Source organism: Chiloscyllium punctatum, chromosome 17, assembly GCF_047496795.1.
Source record: "Chiloscyllium punctatum isolate Juve2018m chromosome 17, sChiPun1.3, whole genome shotgun sequence".
NCBI classification, from domain to species: domain Eukaryota; kingdom Metazoa; phylum Chordata; class Chondrichthyes; order Orectolobiformes; family Hemiscylliidae; genus Chiloscyllium; species Chiloscyllium punctatum.
The window spans coordinates 84,049,741-84,067,540 of NC_092755.1; the positions used below are offsets into that span (position 1 = coordinate 84,049,741).

The following is a 17,800-nucleotide window of genomic DNA, read 5'->3' on the forward strand; positions in this document are numbered from 1 at the left end:
AATTATTATGGCAAGGTAAGTGAACACATACACATTCAGATGCATGGGATCCATGGTGACTTGGCTGCAGAATTGACTTGCTGGTAGAAGACAGAGGGTACTGGTGGAAATATGTTTTCATGGCTGGAGGCTATTGGTGTTCTGTAGGGATCTGTACTGGGACCTCTGCTGTTTGTGATATATATAAATGGCTTGGATGAAAATGTGATGGGTGGGTTAGTAAATTTGCAGACAATACAAAGATTGGTGGAGTTGTGGATAGTGTCTAGGGTTGCCAAAAGAAACAGCAGGCTATAGATCAGTTGCAAGTATGAATGGAGAAGTAGCTGATAGAGTTTAATCTGAATAACTGTGAGGCACTGCTCTTTGGGAGAAAAAATGTTAAAGAAAAATAAACAGTTAATGGCAGGACCCTGAACAGCAATGGTGTACAGAGGGACCTTGGGGTTCAAGTCCATGGTTCCCTGAAAGTAGCTACGTTGGTAAAGAAGGTTTATGGCATGCTTACATTTATTGATCAGGGAATTAAGTACAAGAGTCAGGATGTCATGTTGCAGCTTTATAAGACTTTGGTGAGGCCACTAAATAAGCGTATTGCATTCAATTCTGGTCACCACATTACAAGAAGGATGTGAGGGCTTTGGATAGAGTGCATAAGAGGTTTACCAGGATGTTGCCTGGACTTCAGGGTATGAACTATAAAGGTGAACTAGAAAAACTACAGGGTTGACAGTCAGAATCTCTCATCCCCGTCAACTTGAAATGTCTAAAACTAGGCAGCATGCATTTAAGGTGAGAGGGAAAAGTTCAAAGGACATGTGAGGGGCAAGTTTTTTTTCACACAATGGTAGGAGTCTAGAATGTGCTATCAGGGGTGCTGGTGGAGGCAGATACGATAGGGGTGTTTAAGGGACTTTTAGATCAGCACATGGATATGCAAGGAATGGAGGGATATGGATGAAGGGCATTCTGAAAGGATTAATTAAAATTGCTTTAAGTTCAGCATGACATCATGGGCCAGAGTGTCCATTTTTGTGCCGTACTGTTCTATGTTCTATATACAAACATGTAATTGCAAGATCAGGACTGACTGATATCCTGAACCATTTCTGAGTTAGTCAGGTGTTATGATAAATTGCCATTCATATCCTTGAATGTTTGTTTTCGATAAGACAGTTGGGATTAAAATTCTGGTAGTATTTATTAAGAAATGTAAAGAAATGCCTGGATTTACAAAGTGCCTTTCATGACCTCAAGGTATTGTAAAGCACCTTACTGCTGATGAAGTAATTTTGAATTGTAGTCTTTGTCATAATCTAAGAAAACAAGGCAAACAATTAATAGACAGTGAACTGTCACAATCAGCAATGTAATTAACCAGATGTTGTTGAAGGTTAAATATTGCCCCTGAGAAAACATCCCGTTCACATAATTTTATTGAGAGATCTTTTACAACCACTAAGAGAAAGCGTAGTTTTGTGATGGGTGTGTTTCTTTAGAGGAGGATCTACTTGAACAACATTTTTTTAGTTGTATGTTTTGTAATATTTACTTCCACTTTGTTAGTGGTGCCCTCTGTAGGCATTAGCACATATAAACAGCAAAGGATATGACTGTTTATAAAAAACATCATTTGAAATGCTTCATGGTTTCTGTTAAATTTATTTAAAAGCAAGTTCTGAAAATATAAAGTTTTATAGACTTGTCTTTTGTAATAGCTTCTACAATAAATCAAGACTTTATATGACTGCTAAACAATAATAATGTTGTTATGAGGGCTATAAGATTGATTGGAATTCACCAGCCATTTCTACTAACATCTTAAATGCAACAACCATATGGCATTACAAGGTGATGCTTGGAATCGTGATACTATTATCCGCTTATTGTGAACACGTGTTCATCTAGACATCATTATTTGGCCACACAGCTCATCACAGACCTGTGTGATTCAGTCTTCAATGGTTGACAATTTCAAACATAGGATCACTGAATTACGATTAGGATAGGAATACTATGCAATCCTACCCCACCACTCCTAACATCATCCACCATTTTCACTGTTCAGAAGGGGCAAGGTCCAACTTAGGGCTCCTACTGCCAATCTGGCTGAAGTTCGTTAACTCAGCATAGAACGAGGATCAAGCTTGGGACTTTCCTGGTTTACAAAACTCAGTTTCCTGTTGGATAGTAATTAACATTGAGACATAAGGTATGTTAATGGTTTAACTTTTGTGTTCTTATTTCTGAACCTGGTAAAAATCTAATTTGCCCATAGAAGTGGATAATAATACAACTTAAGCAAGCATCAGCCTTTACCCAAAATGTACATTTCCAATTGCTTAGCTTTACAGAACACTAACTACAGGTAGCAAAAGGTGTAATGATTCATTGCTTCCCCACACAGGTCTTGACAAATTTACAACAGACTGCAACATAAATTTAAAGCTCTTTGGTGGCTGTGTAACCATCCATTCTCACCAGGCCTTTCAGAGAGAGGGGGAGAAAGGCAGACAATTACATGAACCAATTGCAATTAAAATCCATGGATCTTTTTAAAAAGTACAAAAACTCCAAAGCTTACTGTTAACATTCAAGAATGCTGTTAGCAGAACACTGAGTAAAGATCACTCCATTACTTGACCAATTAAAACAATTTGTAACAGAAGAAACAAAACCTGTTCATTTCACTAGTGTATCTGAACCTCGTAGGGAAAAAAAATGTGCTATTACATTCCAATAGAAAATATGATATACATAAAACACAAAACTTTTATTTTAGATAAATGGGACAGGAACAATACAGAACAGTCATGAATTTTGAAAAGGGTTACAGCTCGTTTCTTTTATCATTGAAGATTTACAAGATAAATGTAGCTAGTCTGTGCTTAAATACAAGTCAAAATAAATATTTTTCCTTTTTACATTTAAATAAACTCATGCAAACATATTTACACACACACACACACACACACACGCACAGAACATTCCCTGTAATTATGTTGTGTTTCATAATCTATGCATTCCCACCCCCAAAAAAGGGCTGTTTCCAAATAATTCTTAATTTCACAAAAAGCTAAGGTGGAGAGATGGTTTGGGCCCTCTATTTATTATACACTGTGCTTCAACCCAAAACTGTGTTGTGGGCAAAGATAAGCACAGAACCACGAAAATATACAGAAGTCTGCACTTGACCGGACAAAATTCGTGCTTCAGGATTTAATGGAAAGACATTCATTTATATAGTGCCTTTAACCATCTTGGGATGTTCCAAAGTGCTTGTTTCCTTTGAAATAATGTTATTGGTATCTACGCGACTTGTAGATCTACCGGAGGGTGCAGATTGGGCCTTTCCAAAAGAAAGCACCTCCAACAGTGCTGCACTCCTCAGTGTCAAACTAGAGTATCAGCCTAAATTTTGTGGTCACGTCTCTGGACTGGTACTTGAACCTATGACATTCTGACATAGCAAACAATCTTGTCAACTGAGCATGTTTGACACTTCATTGAGGTCAGATCTCTGTAATTGGTCAGAGCTGGAATTTTGAAAAACTGCTTGCACCTTAAAAGCTGGCCACCTTTTCTCTTCACAGATGAAGATTGATTTACTGGGCATTTCCACAATTTGACTGTTGATTCAGATTTTCACCATGCAGCTGACCTAGACTTCTATTCCACTTTTTTCTTGCAGAATCTAAAGTTGTGTTCACGGAACCCTTAATAATAAGATACTTTAAAAACAAATCAAGCAGCTTTTATTATTCTTCATGATCTGAAAAACATCTTGACGAAGCCACTAAATGTCACAAGCTCCTCAAGAGAGATCTGAACGGTCATCGTGCTAATGCATGAACAAGTTTCTTTTTCCACAGATGCTGCATGACCTGCCTGAGTGCTTTCAGAGTTTTATTTTCAAATTACTTTGATAAACTGGTAAGAATGAAGGAATCTACTTTGATGATACATCAACTGGTGCTGTGAATCCTCAATGTTCAACCCTGCAGCCAAATACTACACATCTGCAGAATACCTGCCAACTTTAAAATCAACAGAGAAATCATATCCATCAAATACAAAATAGTTAAACAGCTCATCACCACCCAAAATATTTCTGTATGCTTTGCAAACAGAAATTTCCAAATTGCCTCAAGAGTTAAGGTCCTCTGCCATAATCTACGTACAACAATTTCAAGAACGTATCAAAGTTGAAATTGCTGTGAGATGTTGTATTGGTCAAAATTTCTAATGCTAACTATTAAATGGCATAATTAATTGTGCTTTACAACAATGAATTATAAGGAATCCTAAAAACTCATGGAGCAAACAGGTCAATCAGTTCCGTACAGATATCACACAAAGGCAAACAAGTTCAGAAGAAATAAAATGTTGAGTCTTGGATGGACTAACATCCAAGTTGGGGGGTGGGCACATTTAGTATAGCTGATGTGCCTTCTGCTCTGTGTATAGTCCAGATAATCCTGCACACACAATTCTAACCTTGTACCTCCAATTAGTAATAACACTGCCAAGGATGTTTACATTTAGGCATTTTTTGAGGGAAATGGTGAACACTGAGGTTCTGACCACTCTTAGGGGCCTCAACATAGCAATCTTATGAATAGAAAATAAAGATACTTCCAGATCACATTACAACCAAATTACAAAATCCAATGTTTAACAATCTTCCTACCTAGAAAAGGTATGGGGTGAGTGCTTCTGTCAGAACTTGGATGGACAGAAAAAATGAAGACAAAAGGTTAACTGTCAAACAAACAAGTCATCAGAAAATACTTTAAATTAATGGTTTCTCTCTCCAGATACTGCCACACTTGTTAGGTTTTCATACAATTTTGTTTTCATTTCAGCATTTATAGTATTTTACTTTTATTATTGTGCCAAACTGTAATAACATTTTGTTTTAATTGCATAACTTTGTCTTACCAGATAACAGCTTTAGAAGCCAAATCTATACAACAAAGGATTTATCCCATTAACATACTAGGAAGTTATCTGACCAGATTATATGACCTGGGTCACCACAAGAATGGACTGTTCACCTCTTATTATTTTAAGCAGACAGGCTGCTGCAATGAGTTGGTGTATGAGTGGAATGAACCTTAGAAAATGCAAGTGGCTCACAGTAAGTGTAAAAAGAATTGGTTGGGATTGAAAAAGAAAGAATTTGATTAATATTTTTAGACTGAACACAGCTGAAGGAGACAACATCAGTGCAACACATGGTGGACAAAGTAATAAACAAGCGAAAAAATCTATCTGTGGGAAGTGATAGGAATTGTCAGTGTGCAGGCAAATGTGTGTTGACATGAAAAAAAACTAACAAAAGGATCGAGTGGGTAACTATATAAGCATGCTATTGAGATGCTTTGTTGTCGATCCCCTTGAAAGTTTAATTGCATATGTTTCTCTAATGTAACTCCCATCGTTAATGTGCGTACTAACAGTGGTACATCAATTTGTGTTATGCTTTGATATTCTCCATTTTTATTCTTCACAATATGTTACCAAATGACAACATTTTTAGGGACTTCCCAATAGTCAATAAAGTGGGCAAGACTTCCTCCCTTTCTAGGCAAACGTGAGGACTGCAGATGCTGGAGATCAGAGTCAAGAGTGTGGTAATGGAAAAGCACAGCAGATCAGGCAGCATCAGAGAAATAGGAAGATCGACATTTCGAGCAAAAGCCTTTCATCAGGAACCCGAAGAAGTTCCTGATGAAGGGCTTTTGCCTGAAACGTCACTTCTCCTGCCTCTGTGATGCTGCCAGACCTGTTGTGCTTTTCCAGCACCATGCTCTCGACTTCCTCCTTTTCTAGTTTTACCTCACTCATCAAGCAGAAATAGCTGGCTTTGTCTCCCACACCTTCTAATGCAGCATGACTAAATTTATAAATATATGATGCAAGACATTACTGTTGTCAACTTGGGTTCTTCTATTTACAGTATCAACTAGATATACCTTTTGATGTTTTCCCTGAAGTGAACCTGCTACTTTCAATTAACGAAGCTGAGTATAATAACCATCTCCCGCTGATGGGACACTCTTCTCTGTGTAGCATCACCATTATGAACTATGCTGCACCAATTCATGCCACTATTAATATTTAGTATCGAGCCTCTGATTAAAAGAATTGGCGACAGTTTTACAATAGGATATTCTATTCTTCTATAACATGCATATCCATTAAGAAAGAGAATGCGTTTGTATAACACCTCATTAGAAACTCAAGACCCCTGTTAAATAAGTAATGCATTTATTTTGCAAGATATTTATGGAGGAAATACAGCAGCCAGACTTGTACACAAAAACCCACAAACAATGAACTGTATTTGCACTTTAGTTCAAATGAAATGATTCAACTAAAAATGTCTATCAACAGATGTCAAAAAATAAATCCTGCCAAAAGCCAAAAAAGCTGATTATACAAAATACAAATGAATAGGTGACAACAACTTTAGTCAAACAATGCTAAAATTGCAATTTCTTGCAATGTGATCAGTATAAACCCAGCCTAGGTTGTGTCATAACAAGCAAGAGGCACAATTTATTTTAGATATTTAATCGCCTGACTTGTGATACACTGTATATGGAAATGACAAAAAATCATTTCATATTAAATATCCATTAGGGATACTATTGAACTCTCAATATTTAAAAGAATGACATTTATATAGCACTTTTAACAATCTCAGGGCACTACAAATGCTTTACAGTAAGTGGAAACATTTGAAGTGTAAACACAAATAATGTTCTCAAAAATGGAAACCAATTCATGCACAGCAAGCCCCACAAATAATAACGTGATGGTCTATTTTCGAGATATTGACTGAGGAATAGATACTGCACAGAACAACAGGGCCTGCCAATGTTCAAATAACATCAAGGGATCTTTTACATCCAATGCTTCCGAACTTATCACTCAAAGAAGCATGTACAACACTGTACCTTTAGAACTGCACTCGGTGTGCTTTGCATGCTTGTGTTTCGAGCATGATTTGAGTCCACAATGGTTAACTCAAAAATTGCAGTCATGAAGTACCTTAGGCAGCACAATGACTCATTGGTTAGCACTGCTGCCACACAGTACCAGGGACCCAGGTCCAGTTCCAGCCTTGGGTGATTGTGCAAACTCCACACAACCTTCCCATGTCTGCGTGAATTTCTTTTGCATGCTACAATTTCTTCCTACAGTTCAAAGATGTGCAGGTTAGATGAATTAACCAAGCTAAAATTGCCCCCCAGTGTTCAGGGATCTGCAGGTTAATGTGTTAACCATGGTAAAAGCCCCATGCAGGGTGACAAGAATGATGGAGGGCGGTGGGTCTGGATAGGATGCTCTTTGGAGGTTGGTGCAGACTCAATGGGCCTAATGGTCTCTTTCTGCACTGTAGGGATTCTATGATACCTTACTGGCACAATTCCTATCTAAGATGGACTACTCTTCTCTCTAAGGCATACCTCTGTAAAGTTCAAGGTAATTTGTGTGTAGATAGGACAATAATTCCATAATTCAGTAAAAACTAATTTATTGATTAATCAAAAGATAAATTAATCAAAGATAAATAAATCAAAAGATTCTTCATCTTCAGCTGGAAGAAAATAAACAAGACATTGAGGATTCTTTCTACACACCTGTTATTTTAATAAAATGGCACCAGCTTGTTTTGTAAGCCTATTTACTCAATTCTGAGGGAATGCACACTAGTTCGAAGTAGCACATTCTCAGAGGAAGGAGAATAACAGACTAAAATTGATGGAGAATAAAAACACTTAAAATATTGAAAGGACACAAAACGTCACCATCAATGGAAGCTTCAGTATGAGAACAAAATTTGATTTTACTACCCAGACAAATCAAATTACTGAGTGATAAACTATTACACTAGGATAAGCAGTTTCTGATAGGGGGTTGGATCCATGCCATCTTCCAAAGAAACCCAGACAATGTTGGAAAAGGAATTTGATTTTGGATTTCTGGCAACTTTCCAGTTATGAGGCTATTAATTCATTGTGCTGACTGTATAGTATTCACAGTTCACATGCAGCTGTTAGCCTGCCCTGCTTTACACTGTCTAATAGAGCTTAACCAAAGCTTATTATGAAGAAGAACAAACTAGATTTCAATAAAAGCCACTCAGGAGTTGGTGTGCAAAATAAAAACTAAATATCTATGGGCACATGTGAAACAGAAATGATACTTACCAGTGACTCATTCATACATTTGACAGAGAAGAAATTTAAAGAAATTTGAACTTCTTGTTGATAGATAAAAGGATAAAACGGCAAGAGTTCATTTTAAGCCCTTTACTGAAGACAAAAAGCTTTTGACTCAACACTTGTTTTTGGAAACAGCATATAATTTCAATCATACAATATCATTTTTATTTTTAGTACAACTAAACAAACTCACCGTCAAGGGCACATTGCACTGTCTTTTAAATAGATATTAAACTCTAGAAAATCAATCCAAAATGATTCTTGGCCTCAAAAATTTATATCTACTCTCTTCCATTCTCATCTACTGTCTTAAAAACATTGTACATGATGAGAACATTATTGGAGATCCTCTCTTCAGCTCAAAGCAGGTGAATTATCACCTTTAAAAAAAAACAAATTCATGTGGAGTTAAAAACAAATCAGAGCTTGAGCTGCCACCCAAGTTTAAGTGTGGTGAACCATACTTACTTCTGACCTCCAACTGTTTCCTCTCTAGGGCTCTGGAAGGATAACCTACCTCCTTGTTGATATTTCAGGTGCACCCATAACCCAATTTTCCATCAATGCAAATGGGTCTTATATCCAGATATAAATGTTGAGTAGTTATTTTTTAAGAACTCAATAAAATTTAGAGCTTAGAATCAAATGAACAGTTCAAAATATACCATGTTAAAACCTGATAGTTTTCACACTTCTCTTGGACTTGGAGACTGACAGTCTGTGCACAGACATTACAACTATCTTCCTCAATGAATAGAAGTGTGAATACCTCACATCTTCTTCCCAATAAAACAATATAGGTTTACGGATGTAAGTTTGCTCGCTGAGCTGGAAGGTTCGTGACGTTTCGTCACCATACGAGGTAACATCATCAGTGAGCCCCCAGTGAAGTATTGGTGGTATGGTCAGCTTTTTATTTATGTGCTTAGGTTTCCTTGAGTAGGTTTCTCACCAACTCCAAAAAATCTGAACAAGCGATTTGCTATTCTGCAGAATGCAGAAAGTTTGAAATTATCATGATGGTTATCTAGTTTGAAATGTTGCCTAACTGCATTACGAGCAGAAAATTCAACCAATGAACATAGTTTGGTCATATTATATAAAGTTGAAAAGTGTAGTGCTGTAAAAGCACAGCAGGCCAGGCAGCATCCGAGGAGCAGGAGAATCGACGTTTCGGGCATAAGCCCTTCTTCAGTAATGAGGCTGGCGTGCCGTGCGGGCAGATAAAAGGGGGGGGGGGGGTAGAATTTGGGGGAGGGGTGCTGGGAATACGATAGATAGAAGGAGGTGAGGGTGAGGGTGATAGACCGGAGAGGGGGTGGGGGCGGGGGCGGAGAGGTCGGGAAGATAATTGCAGGTCAAGAGGGCGGTGCTGAATCTGGGGGTTGGGACTGAGATAAGGTGGGGGGAGGGGAAATGAGGAAGCTGGAGAAATCTACATTCATCCTGTGTGTTGGAGGGTTCCTAGGCGGAAGAGGAGGTGCTCTTCCTCCAGGCATCGTGTGGCCAGGGTCTGGCGATGAAGGAGGCCAAGGATCTGCATGTCCTTGGCGGAACGGGAGGGGGAGTGGAGTCGGTCGGTTTGTAGTAAATGTCTGTGTTGAGTCGGTCACCCGAGATAGAAATGAAGAGGTCTAGGAAGGGGAGGGAGGAGTCTGAGACGGTCCAGGTAAATTTGAGGTCGGGGTGGAAGGTATTAGTAAAGTGGATGAACTGTTCATATTATATAAAGCATATTAAGAGGAGACCAAGTCAAACCTCCAGCTTAAAGGGCCTTTAACATTAGGAGATTCAAGGAAGTTTACAATACCAGTTTTGGAATATTCAGCTAATGATTTAGAAAGCAAAAATGATTAAACAAACTACTTCAAGTAACCTGCTTAAGCAATCATATTAGTCTGAAAATATGATGAGCAATGTGAGATAAAATAATCGGTTACACTCAACAGTCTATATGAAATCCCTACTCAGAAGGCTGACCACAAACTAATCACCTCTTGTGATTTCCCTGGTTAGCCTCACTTATTAAAATAGACTTGTGTTTACGTAGTGACCCCCATGACTTGAAGTGCTTTACAATCAAATGAAGTACTTTTGAAGTGTAGTCACTATGGAAATTTAGTAATTTAGAGTACTCATATCACCTTGCTTGTCATGATATAGTTTTCATCTCCACCTGCACCAATCAGGTGGAAATGTTTATTTCCCTCCTAACATCCCAAAGTAGATTATCAAATGACAGGAGCAAGGTACTGCTGAAGCTGGCAATTTGAAATAAAACAAAGTGCTGGAAATCTACAGAACTGATAACAGGTCATCCGCATGAAACCAGACTTCTGCTTCTCTCCCCATTGACACTGCTGGACCTGCTGAATACTGCCAGCATTTTGCTTTAATTTCATTATCAAATTGTAGCTTGTACGAGCTTGTTGTTGCAAATATTTGCCTTATTTCCTATAATTACAACTATGACTACAATTAAAACATTATTTGGGTGTCCTGAAGTTATGAAAGCTGCTATATAAATGCAAACCTATTTTTTTGTAAGCCTGCAAAGCTGGGTTCAGATCAAGACCATAATTCTTTATTTTTAAATTACAATACACCCCAAAGTTCCATTACTAAGCTTCAACAAAAAGAGGGGACACAAGTCAAACAAACTCAAACTCACTTCAGGTAAACAAATGATTTTGTCTCACATATTTTGATGATTTGGCAAATGAATGAGATTCGGAGAATTCTTTGGAAACAGCACACTTGAATCAGCCTACAATGCCTTGGATAGCGAAACTTCTGTTCTCGAACAAAGGAAATCTAGTCAATTAGTTTTTGCAACTTTTCACAAGATTATTACAAATCATTAATTTTAACCAGAATTCAACAGTGGCATCCACGTTGCCCTTCCAGTTTAATTAAATTTTCATTAAGTGTTCTATGCATGTGAATTTACCAACTAATAAGACATACACGACTGATTCAGAATAAAGACATTGCTTTGGTGTCTGCTGCACAATACAGTATACACCCAATTGCTACCAGATTTCATCTGTTTTTGTCTGGTGACATAACTCCCATAATCAGATAAATTAAAACTAGACATTCACCACAGAAAATAGGACATTCTGAACAGCTCATTTCAATGCCCCAGAATTGGAAACAAGCCACTCATCTGTATTAACCATTAGAAAGTCTCAAAAGGAAAGCAACAGATGGACCACCTGGTATTAAGGCACTAGAAATGACAATGGCAAACTCAGCCTTGTCAAACCTGCATTGTCCTCCTTATAATCATCTGGGGGCTTGTGCCAAGATTGGAAGAGCTGCTTTATTAACTAGTAAAACAACAGCCTGACATAGTTGCATTCACACAATCATGCCTTACACACCAAGCCCCAGACAACACCATCACCATATGCCATGCCACCATGAGAACAGACCTAGTAGACATGCAACATAGCGATACATAGTTGGTCCAGAGTTGCCATGGGAGACCTCAATGTTGATTCCTGGCCCTATAAAGTCTCATGGCATCAGGTTAAACTTGGGCAAGGAAACCTCTTCATGTTGAACACCATTCTGAGACAGCACAAAGTGTGGAAAAAGCACAGACTGTACTCTGGTGGGGGGGGGGGGGGGGGGGGGGGGGGCTTCAAAGTTCCTCACCAGAAGTGGCTTAGCACCACTAATTCTGACCAAGCTGGTTGAGTCCTAAAAGTCTTTTCTGCTAGATATGGTCTGTGGCAGGTTTTTGTTTATTCATTTGTAGAATGTGGGCATTGTTGGCTAGCCATCATTTGTTGCCCATCCCTAGTTGCCCTGAAGGTGGTGGTAGTGAGCTGAAGAAAGCAACAAAAAAAAGGAAAAGTATTCTTGACCTCATGCTCACCAATCTGCAGTATTGGCAAGGGTCAAAACTGCATAGCCCTCAGAAAGGAATCCCATCTTTATGATAAAAATAACCTTTGTCATGATGTGTGGCACTATCACCGTGCTAAGTGGGAAAGATGAAGAGTGTGGTGCTGGAAAAGCACAGCCGGTCAGGCAGCATCTGAGGAGCAGGAAAATTGACGCTTCTGATGAATCTGGAATGAAGGTTTATGCTTGAAACGTCGATTCTCCTGCTCCTCGGATGCTATCTGACCGGCTGTGCTTTTCCAGCAACACACTCTTCGACTCCGATCTCCAGCATCTGCAGTCCTCACTTTCTCCTAAATGGGAGATAGTTCAAAAAATTCAAAACTGGGCATCCATGAGGTGCTGTGAGCCATTAGCATCTGCATAACTGTACTCCAACACAATCTGCAACCTCATGGCCCAGCATATCACCCACTCTACCATTACCATCAGGCCAGGGAATCAATCTTGATTCAATGAACAATACAGGACAGCACGCCAGGAGTAGCATCAGGCACACTGAAAAAAACAATGTGGAAACCTGGTGAAGCAACCAAACAGCTTGCCAAACAACATAAGCAGCAACATAGCAATCCACAACCAATGAATCTAATTTAAGCTCTGCAGCCTGTCACATCCAGTTGTGAATGGTGTTGGGTAATTAAAACAACTCACTGGAGGTGGCGGTTCCACAAACATCCTCATCCTCAGTGATGAGAGAGCCTAGAGTGTCAGTGCAAAAGCTAAAGCTGGAGCATTTTTAACAATCTTCAGCCAATAGTGTGGACTAAATGATCCATCTCAGCCTCCTTCAACCAGTCTTCAGTCAATTCAATTCAAGAAATGGAAGGAAGTCATAGCCCCTGTCAACATTTTGGCACTAGTAGTGAAGACATGCACTTCGGAACTTGCCATGTCCCTAGCAAAGGTGTCCAGTACAGATAAAACAGTGGCATCTACCTGACAATATGGAAAATTGTCCATGTTTGTCCTGTACATAAAAATCAGGAAAAACCCAATCCAAACAATTATTGCCCCATCAATCTACTCTCAACCATCAGTAAAGTGATGGAAGGCATCATCAACAGTGCTTCCTAGCAGCACATGCTCAGCAATAACCTGCCCACTGACGTTAAGTTTGGGTTCTACCAGGGCCACTCAGATCCTGACCTTATTACATCCTTGGTTCAAACATGATAATAAGAGCTGAATTCCAGAGGTGAGCTGGGAGTGAATGCCCTTGATATCAAGGCTACATTTGATAAAGTGTAGCATGAAGGATCTCTAGCAAAACTGAAGCCAACAGGAATTGGGGGGAAACTCTCTGCTGGTTGCAGTGATACCGAGCACATAGAGAAGACGGTTATGATTGTTGGAGGTCAGTTATCTCAGCTCCAGGACATTCTGCCACTGCTCCTCAGGGTAATGTCTTGGTTTTCTAGGCCCAATCATTTTCAGCTTCCCTCCATAATAAGCTGAGAAGTGGGAATGCTGGCTGGATTGCACACATATTCAGTGCCATTTGAAACTCCTCAGATAATGAAGAAATTCATGTCCAAATGCAGCAAGACTGTAAAATATCCAGGTTTGGGCTGATCAATGGTATTTGGGCTGATGTTTGTGCCATAAAAATGTCAAGCAATTATCTCCAACAAGACAGGATCCAAGCAAATATTTACCAACATTCCCATCATTGAAATCTCTACTATCCACACTTTGGGACGAACTATTGATCAGAAACTGAGTTAGACTACCTAAATAAATACTGTGGCAACAAGAGAAGATCAGAGACTAGGAATACTGAAGTAACTCACCTTCCAACTCCCCAAAGCCTGCCTACCATCTACAAGACACAAATCAGGAATGTGATAGAATACTCCACACTTGCGAGGATGAGTGCAATTTTCAACAATCAAGAAGTTTAACACCATCCAGGGCAAAGCAGCTCACTTGCTAGGCACTACATCCGCCAACATTAACTTCCTCCACCACTGAAGCTCAGCAGCAGCAGTGTGAAGCATCTACATGGTGTACAGCAGAAATTCACCAAAGCACCTTAGACAGGACCTTATAAATCCAAGATTACTTTCATCCAGAAGGACTAGGACAGTAGGCGCACAGGAATACCTTTAAGTTTCCTTCAAAGCCACACCAAACACTGACTTGGAAAAGTAGCACCGTTCCTTCAGGAGCTAAAATCTTGGAACTCGCTCCCTAAATGACATTGTGGATCTACCTATCCCGAATGAGCTATAGGAGTTCAAAAAGGGCAGCTCACCACCACCTTCAAGGTGAACTCGAAATGGGCAATAAATGCTGGCTCAGCCAGTGACACCCACTTCCCATAAATAATTAAAAACAAAATTACAGTTTCTAAGAAACAGGTTAGACCAGAACTGCTAGTTTATAGGCACAATTCACAGGCAGTTTTGGAATTGCATATTGATTTAAAAGAATTTAAAATAAAAGCAATATAAATATAAGATGCTTACATGCCATTATTTAGCCAGTTGACTACACCACCTATCTCCTATCCCTCTACAAAGCTTTTTGAAGTTTGAGGTTTTCAAAAGTTGATGATACATTTGTGGTTGGAGGAAATTTTGCAAAAACTCTTGTTGTTGTTTCATAATCATCCGAGTTCCACAAGGCTTGGCATTTGGAATTTTTCAACTGAGTTGCAACAGTTAGTGGGAGGAGATCTGTCACAATAGGTGCTACGCTGATCTTGAGCAGGAGATGAGGAGGGAGTTCAATGTCAATTGTACAGATTATACAAAATTGAGTGGAAAAACTAAAGGTTCTGCAGAGATAACATTCAACGAACTTTACATAGACTAAATGACATTGATAGGTAGAAACTGACATCGAAAGATGCAAGATATTACACAGTCCTTAACTTGTAAATATTTGGCTTTAGCTTATTTTTACATGCAAAATAGTTAATCCTTTATCTGTTGGAATTTTTAAAAAAATGCTATACAATATGGAATACCAGAGGCAACAGATGGGTCAATTCCAGGATTTTAGGCTTCTAATGGAACAATGATTCAAGCCAAACTGGATTATGAGGTGCTGGGCTAATTGTAGTTTTGTCCACATTTCTGATTCTTTGCTCAATTGCATTCACTATCCTATTGGGGATGGGGATGGGGAGGAAATGGAAGGGCAAGGGAGTTGAATTTAAAAAGTCAAACCCCAGAAAGACATTAGTCTAGCATTTAAAATAACGAAGGGTACCAAAATGAGACAGATCCAGTGTTGTGGGATCATAAAGCAAACTAACTATGGTACAACAAAACCAAGAGAAAAAAAGTTAGTGCGATGAAGGTGAAGGACTAACTTGGAAGCTTAAATTTATGGAATAAATTACAACCTGATGTCAATTCTGCAAAGTGTTTAAAATACATTTTTACTTTGTTTTGCAAGAGAGTCAGTGATGAGAGAAACAAAATAGTTGATTGAGTTTCAAAAAGAACATGCTTGATGGGCTGAGTAAGCCTTTTGAACTCAAATTTTAATGTAATAGCACAGAAAGCTATTAATTTACATTCCACTCTTCATTCCTTCCTTTCTTAATAACTATAAACGGTGAATATTTTTGTGGAGCAAGAAAACTATTTGCAGTAAAGAAACCTTGGTTTAAGGATACTCAATTACTTTATAAAAATAATAGAAGACAACTTGCTCATCAAGTTGTGGAGGCCCCTGTTATCACTCTCTAGCCCATATCTAAAATGGGACAAGAAAGGGTATTTAGTGCTAAACTATTAATTCATAACAATGAAAGCCAATCTTAATAAATACATTTTAAATCATACACTAAGCAGAGGCATATGGATCTTCTGATGAGACCTATAGAGGAAGGTGAAGTTAACACCACAATGATTGTTTCCAAAAGTGCTCCTGGCCCTGATGGTATGAAGCTTAATTATATCCAAGATATACATGACAGAGATGCAACATGTGCAATGTTCTTTCCAAACAGTCAATGAGAGGCTTACATGAGCCACTATGGGGCTTTTACGCCAAAACAAACTAAACCTGAGAATTAAAGATTGTTTGATCTCACTGCAAACAGTGCAAATATCTGACACATTTAATTCCACAGATCTATATCAGACCTGCTGATGTTAAGTCAAGAGAACCAAAACAAAGAATGAAAAGATCTGAATCAAAACTAAAAATCCTCAAGGTTCTTGACATTAGTAAACCAGGGTCCATTTTAAGTGGCTAATTTCAATGCATCAGACATTTGATGTTAGCTTAAAAAGACATGTTAGACACATATTTGAGATCTTTCTTTGCAAGTAAAATAATACATGAGACATCACACTGAAAAAAATTTGATATTAAATGGATTTTCTCCTCCCTCTTTAGCAAACTAAAGCCTAGCTGTCATTCTAGGCAAAGAATGGTGAAATTTTTCCCAGTCCTAGACCAATATTATGAGAGATGTGGAGGAAATAACTTAACTTAACCTCAGCAGTTCCTTAAAACCATGATAAAAATGAAAAATATACTATGTACGAGACAAGAGTGCAAATATCTCATATTCCATTACCTTGCAGCAGTGTGAAAACAGCCTGAACTCTGAAACCTCACCAGTCAAGAGATGGAATAACAGCCAATTTGCTTGTTTACAATACTTTTTCATCATTAGTCTTAGCACAGATCAACTCCTCTTCTAGAAATCTATGAAATTATATACACTGTCAATTCCAACATTTCATTACTGACAGGAAACTTTAACACTTTAATAATTTGTATTATCAAACATTCTTAAAGCTTTGAGGTTTGAAGCATTATAACAATGCACTCTCCCTTTAACTTTTCCAAACAAGCTCTGATAGACACACAGGTGCACACACGCACATATACTCACATACAAGGATATCTGATAGGTTGTCTAATGGCATAAAGTCTCCTAGAGGACAGAGTTTTAAAACATCGTTTGGCTGATGTGGGAGCATCACTTCCTCCCGAGAAGGAAGGGAACCAACAAGCTTTGGTGCCACACAATTGTGCCTACATCTATTAACACAAAATAAAAAGTATTACATTTGTCAAGCTAGTATTAACAGGTTTGATTGGCAGGCCAGACTAAAACTCGTCATCATAAAATCATTACAGAAGTCCAGGTTACTATTAAACCATCACAGCACAAAATTTTACACAAGATTCCAACAGATAGGATAGTGTACAATAGCAGTTTCAACAAAAACTGTACATCCTTTCTATGATAAAGGATTAAAAAAAAACACTTTTTGGAGCAAAAGAGAAAATAAAATGACAAAAGAAAACGTTTGCAGTGGGCCTGCCCTGAATTGAAACCATGTTTCTGATTTGTTGTAAAACTATTTCTCGAGAAATAAGGCTGCAGCTTGTTGGGCAAAAAATAACACACAGCTGCTGCGATAGTCTTCACAGTGCATCCAGCTTTACAGCTGCCGTGGTTGATGGCTGTTCACACCGAGATCTCATAGGTGGTCCCACCTACACCCGACACTTTTTTCACGTTGGGCTGCCTGGTGGGACTGACCATAGCACCATGGGAACTAGAAGTTGAGCTTATCCGGCTATCCATCCTGGATAAACGTTTTGGCTGTCCATTAATTTTGCTGTGAGCTGGCTTCATCTGAACCTCATCACTGAAAAACAAAAAGACA

At 38.6% G+C, this 17,800-nt stretch overlaps 1 protein-coding gene across 3 annotated transcripts in view; it reads right to left on the bottom strand.

Moving 5' to 3' along the window:
- Positions 1–1,642: 1,642 nt before the first annotated feature.
- The window catches only part of zdhhc8b (zDHHC palmitoyltransferase 8b), a 230,679-nt gene continuing 214,521 nt past the window's right edge, over positions 1,643–17,800 (bottom strand). For all 3 annotated transcript variants that reach the window (XM_072587738.1, XM_072587740.1, XM_072587739.1), the window contains exon 11: positions 1,643–17,782. In XM_072587738.1, the coding sequence (XP_072443839.1) occupies positions 17,599–17,782 (184 nt within the window). In that variant the 3' untranslated portion in view covers positions 1,643–17,598. The remainder of the gene's footprint in view (positions 17,783–17,800) is intronic.